The 23,057-nt window shown below is 45.8% G+C and overlaps 1 protein-coding gene across 3 annotated transcripts in view; it reads right to left on the reverse strand.

Moving 5' to 3' along the window:
- The window catches only part of lyn (LYN proto-oncogene, Src family tyrosine kinase), a 159,509-nt gene that overhangs the window by 37,107 nt on the left and 99,345 nt on the right, over nucleotides 1-23,057 (reverse strand). For all 3 annotated transcript variants that reach the window (XM_070892195.1, XM_070892178.1, XM_070892186.1), the window contains exons 9-10: nucleotides 22,873-23,055; nucleotides 21,423-21,499 (exon numbers count right to left, since the gene is read on the reverse strand). In XM_070892195.1, coding sequence (XP_070748296.1) covers nucleotides 21,423-21,499; nucleotides 22,873-23,055 — 260 coding nt within the window. The remainder of the gene's footprint in view (nucleotides 1-21,422; nucleotides 21,500-22,872; nucleotides 23,056-23,057) is intronic.

The raw sequence follows: 23,057 nt of genomic DNA on the forward strand, positions 1-23,057 counted from the left end.
TAGATAAAGTGGTTAAGACAGACAGAGTGCTTGCCTTTATTAGCCGAGGCATAGAATACAAGAGCAGGGAGGTTATGCTTGGACTGTATAAAACACTAGTTAGATCACCGCTAGAGTAGTGTGTGCAGTTCTGGTCATTGCAGCGATATGATTGCACTCGAGAGGGTACAGAGGAGATTTACGAGGGTCCTTTTCAGAATGGCAGGCAGTGACTATTGGGGTACCGCAAGGTTCAGTGCTGGGACCCCAGCTATTTACAATATGCATCAATGATTTAGATGAAGGAATTGAATGTAATATCTCCAGGTTTGCAGATGACACTAACCTGGGTGGCAGTGTAGCTGTGAGGAGGATGCTAAGAGGCTGCAGGGTGACTTGGCAGGTTAGGTGAGTGGGCAAATGCATGGCAGATGCAGTATAATGTGGATTAAATGTGAGGTTATCCACTTTGGTGGTAAAAACACGAGGGCTGATTATTATCTGAATGGTGACAGATTGGTAAAGGGGGAGGTGCAAAAAGACCTGGGTGTCATGGTACATCAGTCATTGAAGGTTGACATACAGGTACAGCAGGCAGTGAAGGCGGAAAATGGCATGTTGACCTTCATAGCGAGAGGATTGGAGTATAGGAACAGGGAGGTCTTACTACAGTTGTTCAGGGCCTTGGTAAGGCCACACCTTGAATATTGTGTACAGTTTTGGTCTCCTAATCTGAGGAAGAACATTCTCACTATTGAGGGAGTGCAGCAAAGGTTCACCAAACTGATTCCCGGGATGACAGGACTGATATGAAGAAAGACTGGATCGACTAGGCTGGTATTCAATGGAATTTAGAAAAATGAGGGGGAATCTCATAGAAACTTATGAAATTCTGACGGGATTGGACAGGTTAGATGCAGGAAGAATGTTGCCGATGTTGGGGAAGTCCAGAACCAGGGGTCACAGTCTAAGGATAAGGGGTAAGCCATTTAGGACCGAGATGAGGAGAAACTTCGTCACTCAGAGTTGTGGGCATGTGGAATTCTCTACCACAGTAAGTTGTTGGGGCCAGTTCATTAGATATATTCAAAAGGGAGTTAGATGTGGCCCTCATGGCTAAAGGGATCAAGGGGTATGGAGAGAAAGCAGGAATGGGGTACTGATCATATTGAATGGTAGTGCAGGCTCGAAGGGCCGAATGGTCTACTCCTGCACCTATTTTCTATGTTTCTATGTTACCAGGAGTGGAGAATTTTAGGTATGAGGACAGATTGGATAGGCTGAGTTTGTTTTCCTTGGAACAGAGGAGGCTGAGGGGAGACCTCATTGAGGTGTATAAAATTATAAGGGGCCTAGATATAGTGAATAGAAAGGGTCTATTTCCTTAACAGAAGGGTCAACAACCAGTGGGCATAAATTTAAAGTAACTGGTAGAAGGTTTAGAGGGTTTGAGGGGAAATTTCTTCACCCACAGGGCTGTGGGGGTCTGGAACTCACTGCCTGAAAGGGTGGTAGAGGCAGAAACCCTCACCACATTTAGAAGTACTAGGATGTGCACTTGAAGTGCTGTAACCTGCAGGGCTACAGACCTAGAGCTGGAAACTGGGATTAGGCTGGGTAGCCTCTTTTTGGCTGGCACAGACATGATGGGCCAAAATGGCCTCCTTCCGTGCTGTAAATCTCTATGATTCTATGATTTTATTGAATGGCAGAGCAGGCTTGAAGGGCCATATGGCCTACTCCAGCTCCATATCTTATGTGCTTGCAACCAAGTAAAATCACATTCTCACCCAATGCCTCCATGTGCACATTTTCCAGCAGTTTGATGGAGTGGTCAGGAATATGGCTGCTTGCTATTGTAACTGTTCCTGCCCCTAACCCTTTGGAGTACTGAGATCCATTGTAGTGCTCACACCACTATCTTAGACAAGATTAGTTAACTCCATTATTGAAATTCTCCATGTTCTGGCAAACCTTTATCCCTCAACCAGCATCACAAACAGATTAACTATCATTTATCACATTGCTGTTTGTGGAACATTGCTGTGTATAAATTGGCTGTCGTGCTTGTACACATTACAACATTTAAAGAATGTTTAATTGGCTCTGAAGGACGTTATGATGTCCCGACGACATGAAAGGTTCTATAAAAATGTAATTTACTTTCTTTCGTTCTGTCACAATTCAACCGCCATGGATTAAGGTGAAGGATAGATGGAGAGAGCTGATCGCGTGTGGTCAGTGCTTCGATGCTGAGGATGTTGGCCTGGTCGAGGGCGCTAATGTTGGTGCGTCTGTCCTTCCAAGGGATTTGTAGGATCTTGCGGAGACATCGTTGGTGGTATTTCTCCAGCGACTTGAGGTGTCTACTGTACATGGTCCATGTCTCAGCCATATAGGAGGGCAGGTATTACTACAGCCCTGTACATGAGCTTGGTGGCAGTTTTGAGGGCCTGGTCTTCAAACATTCTTTTCCTCAGGCAGCCGAAGGCTGCACTGGCGCAGGTATTGGATCTCGTTGTCAATACCTTCTCTTGTTGATAGGAGGCTCCCGAGATACGGGAAGTGGTCCACATTGTCCAGGGCCGCACCGTGGATCTTGATGACTGGGGGACAGTGCTGTGTGGTAAGGACAGGCTGGTGAAGGACCTTTGTCTTGCTGATGTTTAGCGTAAGGTCCATGCTTTCGTACGCCTCATTGAATACGTCGACTATGTCCTGGAGTTCAGCCTCTATGTGCGCAGAAGCAGGCGTCGGCCACATACTATAGCTCGATGACAAAGGTTATGGTGGTCTTGGAACTGGCCTGGAGATGGCACAAGTTGAACAGCTTCCCACTGGTTCTGTAGTTTAGTTCCACTCCAGCGGGGAACTTGTCGACTGAGGTGGAGCCTCACAGTCGACAGCGAGGAAGATTGAGGAGAGAGTTGGGGCGATGACGCAGCCCTGTTTGATCCCAGTCCGGACGTGGATTGGGTCTGTAATGGATGCGTTCATAAGGATCACGGCCTGCAAGTCATCGTGGAGCAAGCGGAGGATGGTGACGAACTTTTGGGGGCATCCGAAAACTGATAGACCCTTGCGGTTGAGTGTCAAAGGCCTTTGTAAGGTCGAAGACAGCCATGTATCAGGGCTGGCACTGTTCCCTGCATTTTTCCTGAAGCTGTCGCACTGCAAAAATCATGTCCGTTGTGCCCCGTAGGGGACGAAATCCGCACTGTGATTCCGGGAGGAGCTCCTCGGCCACAGGGAGAAGACGGTTGAGGAAGAGTCTAGCGACGACTTTCCCAGTGGCTGGAGCAGGAAGATTTCTCTGTATTTGCCGCAGTTGGACTTGTCCCCTTTTTTAAAGATGGTCACGATCACTGCATCTCAGATCTCCCAGCATGCTCTTTTCCCTCCAGATGAGAGAGATGAGGTCATGCATTCGTGCCAGTAGTGCCTCTCCGCCATACTTCAGTGCCTCAGTAGGGATTCCATCCGCTCCCGAAGCCTTGTTGCTCTTAAGCTGTCTTATAGCTTTTTCTACCTCATGCAGTGTTGGGGTTTTACTGAGGTGGTGGCGAGTAGCATGCTGCAGGATGGAGTCGAGAACACTCGAGTCAAAGGCAGAGTCTCGGTTGAGGAGATCTTCGAAATGTTCCTTCCAGCGGGCCCTGACTGCCTCGGTGTCTTTGATGAGTGTTTCCCCGTTCTTGGCCAGCAGTGGGGTGGGGCCTTGGGTGTTTGGACCGCAGGTGGTCTTGACTGCGATGAAGAATCCTCGCACGTCATGGCTGTCAGCCAGCTGCTGTATTTCCTGTGCTTTCTCCATCCACCACCTGTTCTTCAGGTCACGGGTTTTTTGTTGGACCTCAACCTTGCGGCATCTGTAATGCTGCTTTGCTGCTCCGGAGTTGGGTTGTTGCTTAAGGCTCAGAAATGATCTGCATTTGCGATCTATTAGCTCTTGGATCTCCTGATCATTCTCATCAAACCAATCCTGGTGTTTCCTGGTCCAGTGACCGAGCGTCTCTTTGCAGGAACTGCTTATGGAGGCATGGAGGACAGACCAAGTGCTGTGAGCATTCTGCGTCTCGGGGTCATCAAGGCACGCCAGGTTAGTTGTGAGGCACTGACTTAGTGATTTAGTGTATAGAGCTCTCTTAGCTGGGTCTTTAAGTGCCCCGGCATTGACTTTGAGGCACTGCTTCTGCTGTCCCCTCCGCTTTTGGGCTATGTTAATATCAATGATGGATCGGATTAGGCGGTGGTCCACCCAGCAGTTGTCAGCTCCTGTCATAGCACGGACGATGTGCACAACCTTGCGATCCCTGGCTTGGACGATGACATAGTCGAGCAGGTGCCAGTGTTTGGAGCGAGGGTGTTGTCACGATGCCTTGCATTTGTCCCTCTGGCTGAACAAGGTGTTTGTGATGTCAAGTTCATGGTCTAGACATTTTGTCAGGAGTAGGGTACTGCTGGAGTTTGTTTTCCCTACCCTCTCTCTACTAATCACGCCTCCCCAGAGGTCTGTGTCCTTGCCGACCCTGGCGTTGAAGTCACCAAGGAGGATCAGTTTGTCATCCGCGGGGATTTTGTGAGGTTGGAGTAGAAACCCTCTTTGGTCTCATCTGTTGCATCGAGTGTTGGGGCGTACGCTCTGATGACAGCGACGGCGGGCCTCCACTCCTCCAGGAGGCAATCTGGCCCCTCCCGACACAGCTTCAATTTACACATACAAATGAATAGCTCATCACTCAAATTTAGGTGTTGGATTGGAAACATTTCTGAGATTGTGCCTTTTTAAATGCACTGTGCTGATCCCTCACACCTACTTTAAATACATAATGAGTAAGCTAAGGAAACAAAACAGGAACTTCCCAGTTGCATTAGGTCAGAAAGAGAACTGAAGGGCCTTTAAATCTACCCTAGATTCTACATACAAAGAATGAGGAAGATTGTGACCAGAGTAGGTAACCAGCATCCTTTCGTGTTCATTATATTTCAACATACAAATAAATTATACCAAACCAGTTAAATTCAAGATGGGAACATCTGACACAAGAATAATTCTTTTGTGCAATTCAGTGACAGAAGTATTTGTGGATGTGTGCAATTAGTTGAAAATAGGAAACTTAACTGAAGAATGAGCCCATATATCTCACAAAGCTATGGAAGGCATTGATGAGCTAATTTTCTGGAGTAGGTAAGTGTATGGAAACAAGCTGTATTATGGACTGGGGAAGGAGCATTATACCCATGATACTCCATACATCAGGTTACCTATTTCAGCTATGTTATCATGGTGAGACACTCTGTGGGAGAGTTGTGAGCCATGCTTACCGAGCAGCACTGGTGGAGGGCTGTGAGCAGCAAAGGACGGACAGGCATGGAAACAAAAAGATAACACAAAATCTTAAACACGCGACTCAGTGATGAAGAACATTTGCTAAATGATCTCAATTGCACCATTGGGAAGCAGTATTGATTTGATTTGGCACAGAATTTTAGATCCCATTTTAAAACCAGTATCAAAAGGTTATTATAATATTATACTAACAGACACAAACAAAATACATTAGGTTTTTTTAAACAAAAAGGAAATTTGCCATATAGGCCTTTTGAACTCGTTTCATTTTGACTGCAATTACTGTAATATCCTCTTTCTGAAGAAAATGACGACAATAGTTTCACCCATTGTTTTCCCAGAAGCACACATGGGAGTGTAGTTTCTGTCATGTGGTAAACCAAATGAAACATGCAGCCTATTAATAGGCAGTTATCAATTTGAATACAAAATGGAAATGAATAGTAAACGTCAAAATCATTGCAACATTTGCCTTAATCTGCATTGTGACTTAGTCATAGAATGGTTACAGCACAGAGGGCAGCCATTCGGGTCCCTGCCAGATTTTTTAATTTAAAAAAAAGGAAGCAACAGAATTTAAGCACTGCATAGGAGCACTAGGACAGGCAAAGGCACCCGGAAGACAGGCACTAAAGGAATTCACAAGGATGATTAGTTGACTTTTGAATGAAATATTGTACTGTTGTGATTCATAAAATTGGTTTGGAATGTTTGTTTTGTGGAGGCTTTTATTGTAGAATTGTGGCCAAGAGGATGCTGTGATGGTCAGTAACAGAGTGAAGGTAAGGTGTGGGACTCTTGGTGAATGTGGAATTGGGATTGTGTTCACTGGTACCACAGTCAGATGAGTCGATCATGGAAAACCCAGATTGAGGGCATCGAGCACGCTGGGGTTTTCAGAAAACTGATTGAGACCAAAGACTTGACCCTGGAAACAGCGGCTTTGATGGCCCAGACATTCATCTCAGGGGAGGAAGAGACCAGAATGATGTTTGACAAAAATCTTGATTTAAATGCAGCAAATTGACAGGGAGTCAACATTGTTAACGCGGCACATAGTTCTTCAGGCAGACAGGGGCAATCGGACATGCCCGAGCATGTAGTCGAACCCAAAGGGAGAATTCAACAGAGACAATGGCTAGCTGAACGGCGATTTATGCCATCGCAAGGGACAATGCGGCCAGTAATGGGGCCATCAACATCTGTCAATGGTGCGCTTAAGGACAGTTACAGAGACAATCAGAGATGATCGACTGGTAATGGACCTTTTGTTTCCAACAACGGCTCATGTTGGAGGTGTGGAGGCAAATACACAGCCAGAGCTTGCAGGTATCAGCAATATGCTTGCAGAACCGCAATAACAGCGGTCACTTGGCGCGTATGTGCAGAAAGCCTGCAGCCAGGTTGATGTACGAGGAGTTCGGGGCCGATGTAAGCCCTACGAAGCCAAATGGACACTGGGGGAAATCGCTGGAAGCTGAAGTTCAGCGAGTTCATGTGAAGCACATATACAGTTCATACACCAGAATAATGATGAAAGTGCTCCTCGATGGCATCCCAGTATCAATGGAGCTAGACACAGGGGCCAGCCAGTCCCTGATGAGTATCAAACAGTTCGACAAGTTGTGGGTGTCCAAGGCCAGGAAGCCAAAATTATTGCCAATTGACTCACAGCTATGGACATATACAAAGGAGATCATTCTGGTGCTAGGCAGTGCCACGGTAGTTGTGACCCACAAAGATTCGGAGAACAGGTTGCCACTCTGTATTGTCCCGGGGGACGGTCCCGCACTGCTGGGGAGTTGGCTGGCTGTCATGAACTGGAAATGGGGCGATGTCAATGCAATTTCTTCTGTGGAGCAATTATCATGCTCACAGGTCCTGGACAAATTTGACTCACTATTTCAACCCAGTATTGTCACTTTCATGGGGACCAAGGTATGATTCACATAAACCCGTACGCCAGGCCAGTACACCACAAGGCCAGAGTGGTGCCGTACATGATGCGGGAAAAGATAGAAGGCGAATTGGGCCGCCTGCTGAGGGAAGGCATCATCTCGCCAGTCGAATTCAGTGACTGGGTGAGCCCGATTGTGCCGATGCTCAAGGCGGATGGGTCGGTCAGGATGTGTGGTAATTACAAGGCCAGCATCAATCGGGTGTCACTCCAAGACCAGTACCCACTACCGAGAGCGGAGGACCTCTTTGCGATGCTATCCGGTGGCAAACATTTTTCAAAATTGGACCTGACCTCCGCTTACATGACCCAGGAGTTGGCGAGTGAGTCGAAGAAGCTGACCACCATCACGACACACAAGGGGTTGTTTGAGTACAACAGATGTCCATTTGGGATTTGCTCGGCCGCTGCGATCTTTCAGCTAAATATGGAAAGCCTCCTCAAGTTGATTCCAAGGACAGTGGTTTTTCAAGACAACATCCTCATCACAGGTTGGGATACTGAAGAACACCTCCGCAACCTGGAGGAGGTGCTACGCAGACTGGACCGGGTAGGCTGCGACTGAAAAAGGCGAAGTGTGTCTTCCTAGCTCCAGAGGTAGAATTCCTGGGGATGAGGGTAGCAGCAGATGGGATTAGACCTACTGCGTCCAAAACAGAAGCGATCCAGAGAGCACTCCGACCCCGTAACACGACAGAGCTGCGTACGTTCCTGGGGCTCCTGAACCATTTTGGTAACTTTCTTCCCAAATTGAGCACACTGTTAGAGCCGCTACACGTGCTCCTACGCAAAGGTCGCGAATGGGTCTGGGGGGACAGCCAGGAAAGGGCTTTTGATGGAGCATAACAAATTTCATGCTCAAACAATTTGTTAACGCTATATGACCCATGTAAGAAACTTGTTTTAACATGCGACACGTCGTCCTATGGGGTCGGGTGTGTGTTGCAGCATGTTAATGCCAAGGGTCAGTTACAGCCGGTAGCTTATGCCTCCAGAAGTCTGCCCCAGGCAGATCGCGGCTACGGGATGGTAGCAAAGGAAGCGCTTGCATGTGTATATGCTGTAAAAAAAAATGCACCAATACCTGTTTGGCAGTAAATTTGAGCTGGAGACAGATCACAAACCCCTAACATCCCTTTTGGCCAACAAGGCTATAAATGCAAATGCATCGGCCCGCATACAGAGGTGGGCACTCAAGTTAGCCGCCTATGACGATACAATTCGGCACAGACCGGGCACTGAAAACTGCGCCGATGCACTCAGCAGGCTCCCACTAGCCACCACTGAGTGGGCAACGGAGCATGCTGCTGAGATGGTCATGGCTGTTAAAGCTTTCCAAAGCGAAGGCTCACCCGTGACAGCCCGTCAGATTAAAGTCTGGACAAATAGAGACCCGCTACTGTCTTTAGTCAAGAAATGTGTCCTGAATGGGGACTGGGCAGCCACGTACATTTCACAGGCGCAAGGATGAATTCTCAATTCAGGCCGATTGCCTATTTTGGGGAAACCGAGTAGTCATGCCCAAGATGGGCAGAGAGTTGTTCATCAGGGAACTCCACAATGAGCACCCGAGCATTGTCATGATGAAGGCAATTGCCAGGTCACGCGTTTGGTGCAGACCTGGAACTTTGTGTTCGCAGGTGCAACACGTGTGCCCAGCTGGGCAATGCGCCCAGGGAAGCCCCCCTGAGCCCCAGGTCCTGGCCCGCCAAGCCATGGTCACGCATCCATGTGGACTACGCAGGTCCTTTTGGTTGTAGTAGACGCCTACTCCAAATGGATCGAGTGTGACATTCTCAATTCAAACACATCCTCTGCCACGGTAGAAAGTCTACGGGCAATGTTCGCCACCCATGGTCTACCGGACGTCTTGGTCAGCAATAATGGTTCGTGCTTTACAAGCATTGAATTCCAGGACTTCATAGCAGGAAATGGTATCAACCATGTCAGAACGGCACTGTTCAAACGGCCAGGCAGAACGAGCAGTGCAGATAATCAAACAGGGGATGCTCAGAATCCAAGGGGATTCCCTACAAAGCCGCTTATCACGCCTCCTGTTGGCCAATAGATCCCGACCACACTCGCTCACAGGGGTCCCACCCACAGAGCTGCTAATGAAAAGGACGCTCAAAACCAGGTTATCCCTTATACACCCCACCATGAAAGAAATTGTCAAGAGCAGGCTCCAGTCACAATGTGACTACCATGACGGGTATGCGAGGGCGCGATGTATTGATGTCAATGACCCTGTCTTTGTCCTCAACTACGCTGCAGGGCCTAAATGGCTCACAGGCACTGTGATTGCCAGAAGGGAATAGGATTCTGGTAGTTAAACTTACCAATGGACAAATCTGCCGCAAACACGCGGATCAAACAAAAAGGAGGTTCAGCAACCCCATAGAAGCAGCAGAGGAAGAACACGATGTAGAGTTCACTCCTCCACAGGTGACCGAACACGGGAACCAAGTCACTGTGGGCAGTCCGGTCTGGCATGAGGCACCGCAAACAACAGACACTCAGGCCAGCGCCCAACAACCGGAGCCCCAACTCAGGCGCTCTACAAGGGAGCATAAACCACCAGAGCGCCTGTGATCCCAATAAGACTTTTGGGGGGGGGGGGGGGGGAGGTGATGTCATATATTTAACTGTCATTGTAACCCATGTATAAACTGACCTAAGTTGTACACCGAGAGAACATTGACCACTAGGTGAATTTGTGGGAGATACCCCTAACCTGGACTTTCAGGTATAAAAGGGGAAGCTCCACCCACCTACTGTACTTCACTGCTGGCTAATAAAGGTTACTGGTCACAGAGTGACCTTTTCTCAAGTATGGGCCTCGTGTGCATTTATACTATATAGTAACGACATATTAATAGGCATGCTGCCCAAGTGTGCATGGGTTGTGCAGCGGCGTGGTTAGCAGATAATCCTGGTCACCCAGTATCACCCTCTGGTTTGTTGTGGTGGCTCAAATGCTGTTGGGACAGCCGACTGCTGCAAAATGAAGGCATCATTGGAACTGCCAGAATACCAAGCATTGAACTGCATGATGCGCTGAGTATGGTTGCGCACCAGCTGGACATTGAGGAAGTGGAATCCCTTTCAGTTGTGGTACACCTGTGAATTGAGATGCAGTGCCTGCAAAGCGATGTGTGCACAATCAATGGCTCCCTGCACCATCGGGAAGCCGGCTATCCTGGCGAAGCCACCTGTGCTCACTGTGTCTGCTTCTCCCTGACAAGAGAGAGAGCAAAGCTCTCTTTGCATACAGAGCCTCATTTAGCTCCTTATCCAGGAGTGGACGGCGAACAGGAAATGTTACAGACATCGCCTGCTCCAGCCTAGAAGGAGCCCATTGCAAAGAAGTTCAAGGTAACAGTTGCTATTGAGGGTGTGCAGCGAAGGTTCACCAGACTGATTCCAGGGATGGCTGGACTGTCAAATGAGGAGAGACTGGATCAACTGGGCCTTTATTTACTGGAGTTTAGAAGGATGAGAGAGGATCTCATAGAAACGTATAAGATTCCGATGGGACAGGACAGGTTAGATAAGGGTAGGTTGTTCCCGATGTTGGGGAAGTCCAGAACCAGGGGACACAGTCTTAGGATAAGGGGTAGGCCAGTTAGGACTGAGATGAGGAGAAACTTCACAGAGAGTTGTTAACGTGTAGAATTCCCTACCGCAGAGAGTTGTTGATGCCAGTTCATTGGATATATTCAAGAGGGAGTTAGATATGGCCCTTATGGCTAAGGAGATCAAGGGGTATGAAGAGAAAGCAGGAAAGGGGTACTGAGGGAATGATCAGCCATGATCTTATTGAATGGCGGTGCAGGCTCAAAGGGCCAAGTGGTCTATTCCTGCACCTATTTTCTATGTTTCTATGTTACCTTTACATCCACTGGCAATGCTGTCCTCATCCTGGAATCTGGCTGCAGTTTGCTTGCAGCAAGTAGCATCTCCTTAGTAAAACAGAGATGCCGCACACACTGTTCCTCAGAGTTTGAGGTAGGAGAATTGCCCTCTGAGAATTGCCCTGGTTGTCAAGCTGCAAGCCCTTCTCCCCCTCCTGCCTTTTCTAGCAGCTTGTCCTGCTCTGTCACCTCTGCTTATTCTCCTTTTCATACTTCAGGCCAAGGGGGATCCAAACTACTGCACCCATGTCTGGGAGCAACTGGTCTGTGCAGACCCCTTTGCAAGTCAGTATCAAGTCTTTTGGGACGTTCCACACCACTCATTGTAGACTTTAGGCAACTTTGAAAGAAGTCTAGAAAGCACCAAGTGCTTGTACAATCTCAACAGCCAGTAGAAATCAATCAGCAGAAGTAAGTGATGATCCCTTTAAGTAGCGCTGGTAGGGATCCTTCCCGCTATTGAACACATGTTCAGCTGTGCGAGGTTAAGAGAGGACATTAGTTCCAGCGTTGAGGTTGAAAATGGCAGAGCTGGCGTCAAATCAGCATTACAATCTGCATACTCTGCCCATGTCTGGCGCACACTCCCAGCACTGATGCAAAGGCCCTCACCAAAATGACACCTGGTCGGGACCACACCAGAAGTGTGCGTGCACTACTCGAACACCATTTTTGAACCAAATGGGCACTATGTAACCCAATTTTTAGCCCCTAGTATTTTACTTAAATTAAAGTTCAAAGCTGAAAATAGTAATCACAGGCCCTGTGAAGTAAATAAGCTTGTTGATATGGGCCTTTTATGGGGTACAGGAAGGGAGAGGGGAGACCCAGACTCCTCAGCTGCAAGTGTTGACTAGCTTCAACTGCATTTTCTGATGTCGGTCAGGTGGCAATAGATGGGTAAAACACATCTGTTTCCAAAACATGCACATTATGCTCCAGTGATATTTAGATCAGCAAGTGTGCATGTTCTCAGTTCCCCTTTTGTGATGTACTAGTGGAAAGTATGACCACTGTTATTTTTATTTCCTATTTGGTGTGTCTCAATATATGAAACTCAAAATTCTTTTTCAGTCCAGAAATGGCCACAAATCTTTCTAAAAATAAAAGAATTCCGAAAACAACGTTTTTAAAAAATTGTTCTGTGTCATCATCATGTGCATGGCTTGCATTTATTGCCCATCACTAGTTCCTCTTGAGAAAGCAATTCTACTTGAACTGCTGCAGCCCGTGTGGTGAAGGTACTCCCACAATACTGTTAGATTTTGACCCAGTGACCATAAAGGAACAGCGATATATGTCTAGGTTAGGGTGGTGTGGGACTTGGAGGTCCCATACACCTGCTACCCTTCTTCTGGGTGGTAAAATTCAACTGTTTTGGGAGGTTAGCATCAATTTATAAGTTAATGAAGAATCTAGCAAGTAAATTAGAAAGGAAGGCCCTGAAACTGTAGTAAAACCCCGAGAGAAACTATGGTTTTTGGGTTTTCCGCTGATCTCCTCCCCGACCCCCCCCATGGAATTTCAGGGACAAGTGCTGCGTTTTCTTGAACAATCCCAGAGCATGGGACTTAGTAGCTAAAATCATACTTATTTGGTGAATTTCTGTGCTCAAGGTGAGGCATGTAACTATTGAAGAATGCAACATTTCATTTATGGGTCAAATGTAGAGTTAAAGTATTTTTAGTCTTTCATCCACCCCAATCTCAACCTCAGCACAATTGGGTAGAATTTCCACAGGGGTTTCCTGATCTCTTGTCGTATATTATGGCGGAAGATTGGAGGAAATCCTGGAGAAACAGCATCAACAGCCATTTATGTTTAATCGCTAAGGTTTTCACCAATCATCTGCTGAAATATCAGCAGATCATCAGAGAACCCTGCAGAAATTACTAGTGAGTATGCTTTGGAAAACAATAGATTTTTTAAAAAACATGCTTATAAAAACTCCATGTCAGCCACCACTATAGGTGATAGGTTGCCAATTACTGCCAAATTATAGACATAACACCAGGGTTCAGACAGCCCAATTTGACTTATGTAGAACTCTCACAACCAGGAGACCTTCACAATGTCAATATGGACAGGATTCAAACCATGCACCCAAAAGTAAAAGGATGGCACATTAACTCATTATATCATTCATTCTCTACAACAGAAGCAAATATGTCAATAGGAAAATGCTAAATAGGATTAAAGTTGGCATGGCAACATTATTCATAAATTTCATCCACAAAACCATCTGTTTCAGTAACCCTGAGACAGACAAGTTCCTGGAAACCAGGTGTCCAACCAACTAAACTGCTCTAATAAAATGTACATCAAATATCGACAAATCCATCATAACATTTCTACTGACCCCATCTCTATATGGTCTAACCCCATTTTATTCCTTATGTAATACTTTATTTTCCCTATCGTGTTTGTTTTCCTGAATAACAGATCTCTTTATAATTTAAATAATAAAAGACTGTTCCTCAAACTGTATTGAGAGAAAAAAAAGTTTCTAAATCCTGTTTCCACGCATCAAACAAGAACTCCCTCGGAGTTGGCCAGATCAGTTTAGTCATACATAAAACAGACATCTGACCCGATTTAAACATTGTTGCAGTAGGTAACTTACTCTTGACATAATCAATTTTTCCATAATACAATAAGGATCAGAAAGGAAATTTATTTTTCATTTTCTATATGTACTGGAATCTTAATGGAAATCTGCATCATATTTTAATGCCAAGAAGAGTCATTGTTCAGTTAATCTACAACAACAATTTGCATTTATATAATGCCTTTGATGTAGAAAATCGTCCCAACAATCTTCAAGTAGATATAATCAGAAAAAAATGAGCTAAGGAAGGAGGTATTAAGAAGGGTAAATATGAATGCTCTGTCAAAGATGTGGGTTTTAAGGAGGTGGAGTGATAGAGGGATTTAGAGATGGAATTCCAGACTGTGGGGCCTAGGTGGCTGAAGGCGTAGCTGGCAACGGTAGGGCAAAAGGGTAGAGAGATGCACAAGAGAGCAGGAGAGAGAGATAGAGAGGGGTGAGGCCATGAAGGGATTTAAACACAAGAATGATAATTTTAAATATGAATTATTTGGAGCCAATGTAGGTCAGCGAGGACAGGGGTGATGGATGAGCAGAAATTCAACCATTAGGCCACATAGGACCCATAGCAGACCTGAAGATTTGTCAAAAAATGAGTGTTAATGGCTGTTTAATTCAGGAGCTTAAAACAGTGTATCTTTTCATCTATCCTACATGGCTACTGTTGGTACTGTCACAAGGTGTGCCACCAGAGGGCACAGCAGTGGGAGACATGTAGGTTACCTGTACAGGTGTGCCTGGCCTAGTATAAAAGGCAGGCCACCAGGTGTGAGCCTCACTCTGGAGTTATCAATAAAGGACTAAGGTCACTACAATTCAAGTACAACACATTGCCTCATGGAGTCATTACTAGAGCATCTAAGGACACTAATTGGCGACGAGATTATGAACTTTCATGCGGAAATGGCTACCCTTGGTACGTAGCAGCAGTTCGCTGATGGTGATGATTGGGACACCTTTGTGGAGAGGCTAGAACATTTCTTCACAGCAAATGATCTGGCAGGAAACAACCCAGCCACATTAGCTGATAAGCGCCATACTATCTCACTAACCAGTTGTGGGCCCAGCATCTGTGGCCTCGTCAGGAACTTGCAGGCACCAGCGGAAACAATGACCAAGTCGTACAAGGAGCTCGTAACCCTGATCCAGGAGCAACTCAAGTCCAAGGAGAGCATCCTCACAGCCAGACACTGGTTCTACACCCACCATCGGCCCAAAGGCCAGGAAATCGCGAAGTACGCCGCAGACCTCAGGAGGCTGGCGGCACCGTGCAAGTTCAGCACCCGCCTCAATGAAGCGCTGCGGGACATTTTTGTCATTGGAATTAGCTATGAGGGCCTATCCTGTCAGCGGATACCAGTGTCACACTGCAGAAGGCCATCTCTGTGAGCCAGTCATTCATGACCTCGACCTGTGGCTCTGGGAAGATGTCTCACCCTCAGGACTCAAACCCGGCAGGCACTGTGTACAGAGTGGCGCCATTTAGAGGCTGGATTGCAGAGCGCAAACCCTCTCAGGGAAGAGAGAATAGGCCCCCCCCCTTCCCCCCTTGAGTCCCTTAACTCAGAGTCCGCCGAGGGGGGCTAATCGAGTAGCACCATGCTGGCATTGTGGAGGGAATCACAGGGCTCACCAGTGCCATTTTAAAGACTATGTATGCAAAGGCTGCAGTACAAAGGGCTACCTCCAGCGAATGTGTAAGAGAAATATGACTGTGTGTCGATGGAGTCTGCAGATGGCCATGAATCCAGCGTGGATTATGAATCGATAGACAGAGAGGTAGCCCAGTCTCACGGGGAGGTACATAGCATGTTTACCTGCACCAAGTGTTCCCCGCTGAGGATGGAAGTCGAGATCGAAGGAGTTCCAGTCTTCATGGAAGTGGACACAGGGGCGAGCCAGTCAGTGATGAATCAAGGAGCCTTTGAGAGGCTATGGGACAATCTGGCTGAACGACCCGAGTTGGCCAAAGCTGTGCACCTACACCGATGAACTTATCCCAGTCGTTGGTAGTGCGGATGTAAAGGTACTCCATGATGGCGCGGTGCACAAGTTACCCCTATGGATTGTTGCAGATGATGGACAATCGCTGCTCGGCAGAAGATAGATGGAGAAGATCCATTGGAAGTGGGAAGCCTTCACCCCTCCAGCGATCGAAGCCCTCTGCGCTCAGAGGCAAAGCATGCCCTCGCCTGAGAGTGGACCCGGCACTGGAGAACAGACAGGCACAGCTCCCGGGACGCAGACCGCTCAGCACGACTGTTTGGAGATGATCCAGCTGAGATGACCCGAACGCACCTTCCAGTCTCCAGAGGCAGGGCTCTGGAGGAAGAAAATCTAATCCAGAAGCGACTTCCCAAGTTTGGAGGCAGAACCCGGGGAGAAGATAATCATCACAGTCGACATCGTGGATGAAGGAAAGATGGCGCCCAAACCACGAAGTGATGTGCTGAAGACAAAGATGGCCGTGGCCAGACCACGAAGTGCAGCGCTGATGGAGCAACACGTGGCACCAAACGGCGAAGCGGATTGGGGTAAAGCAAGCAAGGCTCTCTTAAAGGAGGCCTGCAACCCACTACAATTAAAGGGACAGTTCCACACACTCAAGCAATGTAATAGTAACTAAGTCAGAGACATCATGTGTAACTGATCATGTAAAATGTGTAACTGATAATCTGAATTGTACACATGCAACCAGCGAGGAAAAGTCGCATGATCATGATCGGACCCACAGAATGTCCATTATAAGTAAGGAAAAGTTGTGCGATGCAGGATTTCTACTGCACGCAGCCAATGCAGTGGGCAGACACTCATCGGGTGCAAACAGGTCCAGCGAGCAACCCGATGCTGTAAGCCTGCGTCCCGGGGACCAGAGTCATGCACCATGGAGTGTGGACACAAGCAGCCAACACACACGAGCTGCAGAGCAAGCGACCTCAACAGGACAATGGCACCGGTATCGATACCATGCCCCTGATCGGTTCCACCTCTCAGGCAAATGATGGCACCAACTGCCACGAGCCTGAAGGAGCAGACTGTACTAAGGCACAGTCTCCAGACCTCACCGCCACCAAGGCCATACCCCGAGATGTATGCTCACCCGCCACTGTTCCCCCAAAGGAAACAGGCACCAGCCAGGATCCCAAACCAAATGACGCTCAGGCCAGCGAGTCAGCAGGTCCCCGTGCACTGCTAGACGACAGTCCCTCAGGGAGCACCCGGGGCGCAAAGAAAGGACAGGGAGCTCACAGGCATTTGTGAACTGTCCCGATGCTAGGGGCCACAGCAACAGCCCTGAGAGCAGGCCACACGAGCCAACCGGGTTCCCCCTGCCAGCACCAAACTGCAGGGACACAACCCAGCAGAACTAGCTTGTCCTCACCCACTGGTCACTGCATCGATAAGGCATCTAACGTACTTGTCGCACCACGGAACCACACAAAAAAAAATGCAAAACCTACTTACCTGAACTTGAATGTACATGAATGTCAAGAGTCTCCGTCATAATCGATGTTTGGCGGGGGGGAGAGGGGGAGGGGAGAGAGAATGGAGTGGTCAGGGATACACACAAACAGCAACCACTAGCACGCTACTGCTCCAAACTACTCACCCAAGGTTGAAGTGACCCGCCAAGGGTCAACCAGACAGAGCCCACATAGAGCTAAGCCCAGAGCACAGTCAATGCAAAGGCGATTTGCACGGAGGGCTTGGGGAGGGGGGGGGGGGGGGGGGGTGATGTCATGTATCCTATATGGCTACTGTTGGTACTATCAAAAGGTGTGCCACCAGAGGGCACAGCAGTGGGAGACTTGCAGGTTACCTGTACAGGTGTGCCTGGCCTAGTATAAAAGGCAGGCCCACCAGGTGTGATCCTCACTCGAGTTAACTAATAAAGGACTAAGGTCACTACAGTTCAAGTACAACACACTGCCTCGTGGAATCATTACTCATATCTCATTTGTTCTGGATGTTAATAGGCAAAATTCTTAAATATCTGGATTTAGCCTCTAAATTTCAGTTAAAGGGAGAGCGATGAATTATGATGGGCCAAATGGCCTTCCTCATCCACAAGTATCATGTAAATTTAACAGATTGCGAAGGGGTACATGCTGTCCAACAAACTCCCTTGGCTTCTTGCAAGGTGGTACAGATAAAGATGATAATAGCGATCCTTAGGATTTAGTTTATTTAGACTTTTGAGCTTTTTGATAATATTCTACATGAAATGCTTTAAAAGCCAGGATAGAATAATGCACTAGATTTCAATTTGGTTACAAAAATAAGCAAAAGAAAGTACTCATGACAGGTGTAATGTCAAATTGAGGGGTGGGGGGGTTTTGCAATTCATATTATTGTGCTCAGTTTTGGTTATCTTGCTATCGTTATTTTATATCAAAAAGTTTGAAGAAAAGAGCAACGACTGGTTCCAAGAATAAAAAGGGAATGAGCTATAAGACTAAAACTTTACAAAGTCTTCGACAGGCAGCAGCTGGAGACCTCATCAAAGCTTGTAAAGTGGCATAGATAAATAAACCTAATTATTAGTTCAAAACTGACCAATAAAGTAGGATCAGAAGACAAATGGAAATTAGTAAAACGTAAATTTAGGCCAGAAATCAGGAAACACATCTATACTTGAAGTGATAAATGTTTGGAATAATCTGAGAAAGGTAATAAAGACATTGATGTTAGTCAAAATAAAATTAGATATTGTGATGGAAGAGCTAATGCACTAAAGGGATTAACTTTTATGGGGTGAATGGCCTTTTTAACAAAATCCCTGACTTTCCTTGTGTTTTTATTTCTTCTGCAAGTAGAAAGCAAAACTACAGGACTATTGAGATAAAGGACAATAATCTAAAACACTTTCTGTAGCAGTCATTAGTGTTTTCTCACATTTGAATTATTCAAATTGTAGTTTAACAGCAAAATCAGAGTATAATCGGATTGAAATCAGATTCCATCTCAGCATATCTCCGCAGCTCTGTGGTGAATACGGATTTAAAAAACCAGTGCCAGTCTGACCCAAGCTCTCCAACAAACTCCCGCCAATTTTTCGGCCAATCTAGGGTGGGCAGAGATGGAAGGTTACGTGGGGGCTACCATCCCATACATGGGTGGGCATACATTAACATGAAAATGAGGGAAAAACAGCCTGTGTCATGTTCCCACCATTTGTGCACTGGACCTAGGGGCTGTCTGTTATGTTGATAGACGGCATGAAGTGAAAAGGGACCTGTGCAAGTGCACCCTTGCACAGGCCGCATCAAAATAAAAATGAACTTAAAAAATATAGGCAGTTTGCCGGCGGCCATTCCTCCCACTGCAGCGTGTCTCTATCCCCAGACTAGTGCAATTCTCTGGCAAAGGTCCTCCAATGAAGGAGGATGATGGGGTGGATAACATAGCCTAAGCCCGGATATCCACCAGTTCATTCAGTAACTATCATCTAGTATATTTGAGCAAGACCGATTCAGTGGCATTGAACAACTCATTATTATATTCTGTATGGATGGAGTATCAAGGAGTTGAACTGCAAGTGAAGGCTTGGATAATTTGTAACATCTCTATTTTCCATCCTCTCTTCTTTAAAAAAGACAATGGGTCCTTATTCTCATCTTTCAAAATGCTGAATTGAGAAATTCTCAGTGGATCCACAAACTGTTTTGACCAATATGGATGCAAGGACAAGAGTAACTATGCTTCTTATTTAAGATACTCCTTCCTTTCTCTTGTTGACATTTCTCTAGTTTTATCTTCATGTAAACTTGACACACACATACATATGTTCACTGCCTGATTCATGTGTCAGCAGCATCCCAATATTTCTTCCGCGCCGCTTTGAAGATTTTTTTCCCCACAAAGGAATAGACACAATTTTTTTACATTTGGGCCCCATGTTTTTAGCACTGCCATAGCAATAACTAGTCATTTTTGATTTGCAAAAGTTATTCAGTTAGAAAATACTCTCTTTAGGTATCACAGACTGGTTGGATTCAATTCACAATTACCCTTAAATATTGATTTTCCTATCTCAGCAAAGGCTATCAAAGTTCTCTACCACACATCTCCTAATCTCTCAGACCAGCATCAAGAGAGACCTGGAAACATGCACTGAGCTAACCTCTCAGCTGGGGATTAATGCAAGATGCAGACAGCCTTAAGCAGGGGCAAAAATATGAAGTTAAAAAAAATACTGTCGGTGAGTCAGCTTTGTCAGCGCAGGAAGGTCACAAGGTTTTTCCTCAGCCTGCATGGTCGAAGACAGCTCACTACAAACTAGATTTAGTACCTGTAGGTTGGGGAGGTGATGATACTATAGTGATAATGAACATACAAACAATGACGGACAGGTAAAGAGCCTCTGGTCCATCAAGCCTGTCCCACACAATTGCGATACCTTGTATATCACAATATATACATGCCATCCCATCCAAAACTGTGAGATCTCCTGGGAGAGACTAAAGATTTAAAAAACCCAGGCCAATTTGGGGGGGGGGAAAAATCTGGGAAATTCCTCTCCGACCCATCTAGGCGATCGAAATGAATCCAGGAGATCACTCTGGCTCGGATTTCCTACAATACCTACATTCTGTAAGAGGTTATCACTGCCCCAGCCAGAAACAGGTTCAGCTCTCACTTGAAGGAATTCAGCAAATCAGCATCCACCGCCCAAGATGGCAGTCTGTTCCAGAGGTACACTATTCTCTGGGAAAGGAACCACCTCCTGACATCTAACGGAGATCTAGCCTTATACAACTTAAATTTGTGAGCCCCCTGGTCCTTCCTAATCTATTTCATTGAAGCAAACAGTCAATTGAAACAAAATCTATTTACTTGATTATCTTATAAACCTCAGATCACCTCTATGTCTATGATTCTCTAATGTGTAGAGTCCCAACTCTTTTAACCTATCTTGATAATGAAGATGCTTTAAACTGGGAATTAGTGGCCCTCCTCTGAACCCTTTCCAAAGCCTCAATTATTGCCCATGTGAGGAGACCAAAACTGGACACACTATTCCAAGTGCGGCCTGACGTAGGTCTTGTACAAAGATAAAATAGTATGTCTCATCTTATACTCAAAGTTTCCACTTCTGACTATGGTTCTTCCCCCAGCCCACAAGGAATGCTCTAAAAAGCACATCATCTGCAGCTAGCAGCTTCCATTTCCATTTAACTGCCGTGTTTCTCAAGCCCTGGAAAACCCAGGCCACAGTTGTTAAATTTAAATCAGGTTCCCAACTACACTGTGGGAGCTGGATTTAAATATTATAAAGAAGTGCTCTCCCCTCGCCAGAACAGAATGCAGGTATGCCATGTAACCAGTCACTGGAAAAACGACAGCAGACATGTACACGGCAGGTTGGGTCGCATTTTGCGATGTTAGATTTTTAACCTTCCACCGACCCTCTCCTGCCCATCGTGGGGGAGTTAATATTGATCTCACTGTTTTATGGAAAGAGAGCGGAATCAACAGACTCAAATATTGGTGTAAGCATCTTGATGTTAAAGAAAGACTTGCATTTATATAGCGCCTTTCATGACCTCTTACAAAAAGACAGGGTAAAACATTTAAAATGGTTTATACCTTATTTTCATATAACTGACTTACCTGTGCTGAGAAATCAATCATTTTTGGCAATATAAGTCTCCTCCCTCCCTCGGTCTTCAGGAAATCTAGTAAACTACCTATGTTTAAAAAAAGTACTTTAGATAAATAAAGGATTTAAAAGTAACAAGTAAACTCACAAGTGAACTCTGAAATAAAATAGTACAGGGATACATGCAATTTTTCTGGTGTTAAAATATCATTTGTAGAAATCCCTTGGATTAGAGAAATTCAAGAACATTGAGAACTGTGTAGAGTTCCCTGTTGTATGTGTAGCACATTTTAATAGCCTTCCGAGAATTTACAAACTAGGCACTTGAGGTATTTCAATTGATGCCCTCAGAGCTAGTAAGGCTTAGTTTCCTGTGTTTTCTTATTGTCGAGGTGTCAGCCTTGTCTCAGTAGCAGCACTCTCACCGGAGTCAGAAGGCATCCAGGACTTGAACACATGACCCTGAAATCCTGGTCTTGTCGGGTCCGTACGGAATGCGTAGACCCGGTGAGGCCTCACAAAAGCCAGTTTTCGGCGCGCAATGCGCATGTGCTGAAAACCAGCTTTTCCGATTTGTCAAAATATCTCGACAGATCTTACACAGCAAGGACATTCACGCAGGTGAGATTGAGCTATTTGCCCATCTCTTGCCCAGTGAATGTCCTTCAAACTCTTGTGCCTGGTAAATGCAGGCGCATAGCCTACTTTTACCAGCGTAAGAGTTTTAAAACATAAAAATAAAATTTAAATACACATTATGTTTAAGAACCCTGTCCACTGAGGTAAGTTTATTTTCAACCCTAATAAAAACACAAAAATAAAATCCCCCGAAAATATATTTTTTCTAAAATATTTAATTTAATTTTAATTTCAATTAATTTTAAATATGAGAGGTGTTTTTTAATTTTTTATGGTGTTTGGGTGTTTTAGGGGGTATTCTCACGGATAGTAATAGGAACTCAGAGATATGGAGTTCACATTGCTATCAATGAGAATACTGTACAGTGATTGGTTGTCCATTCTCACGTGACTCCAGTTTCTCTGTCCGTATCTCCAAGATGCGGACGCGTTGTGAAGCACGGGGAAAGAAGGCCTCCAACCGGAATCCAAGGTGCCTCCGGGACTACCAGGTACTTTCGCATTGTTGTGAATATTTGGCAATAAATTAAAGGCGGAATTTTTCTGAAGCTTGTATTATTTCAGTTCAATTTGACTACTGACTGTGATTTTCACACTCACTGCGGTTTATTATTCTTTAAGTAAAAACATTGAAAGAGGATTGAGAGCAAAATGAGTGTAGGAGAGTCCAATCCTGAATTTCAACATAAAAGCAGGAGCAGTAAACAGGCTTCTAAAGCTGGACATTTAGTAACTCAGGATTTATGTACATTTTGGATTATTGGGCTCCTCATCAATCCCTGAATAAAAACCAGTGTGCTTAATTCCAGTGTTCAGACTGACCATTGGCCATAAATTCAGCAATAATATAAATCGGATCCCCTTTAGTCACTACTGCGTAGAGCCGCACCAATCGGTCGTGTAAGAGTTTCTTCATGAGATTGGCTTCTTCAAGGAAGGCTTCCACAGACATGGTGCCTGGTTTCAAAGTTTTCACAGCTACTTTTGTAGAATTGTTATAGTAACCT

Source organism: Pristiophorus japonicus, chromosome 1 (assembly GCF_044704955.1).
Source record: "Pristiophorus japonicus isolate sPriJap1 chromosome 1, sPriJap1.hap1, whole genome shotgun sequence".
In the NCBI taxonomy this organism is placed as follows: domain Eukaryota; kingdom Metazoa; phylum Chordata; class Chondrichthyes; family Pristiophoridae; genus Pristiophorus; species Pristiophorus japonicus.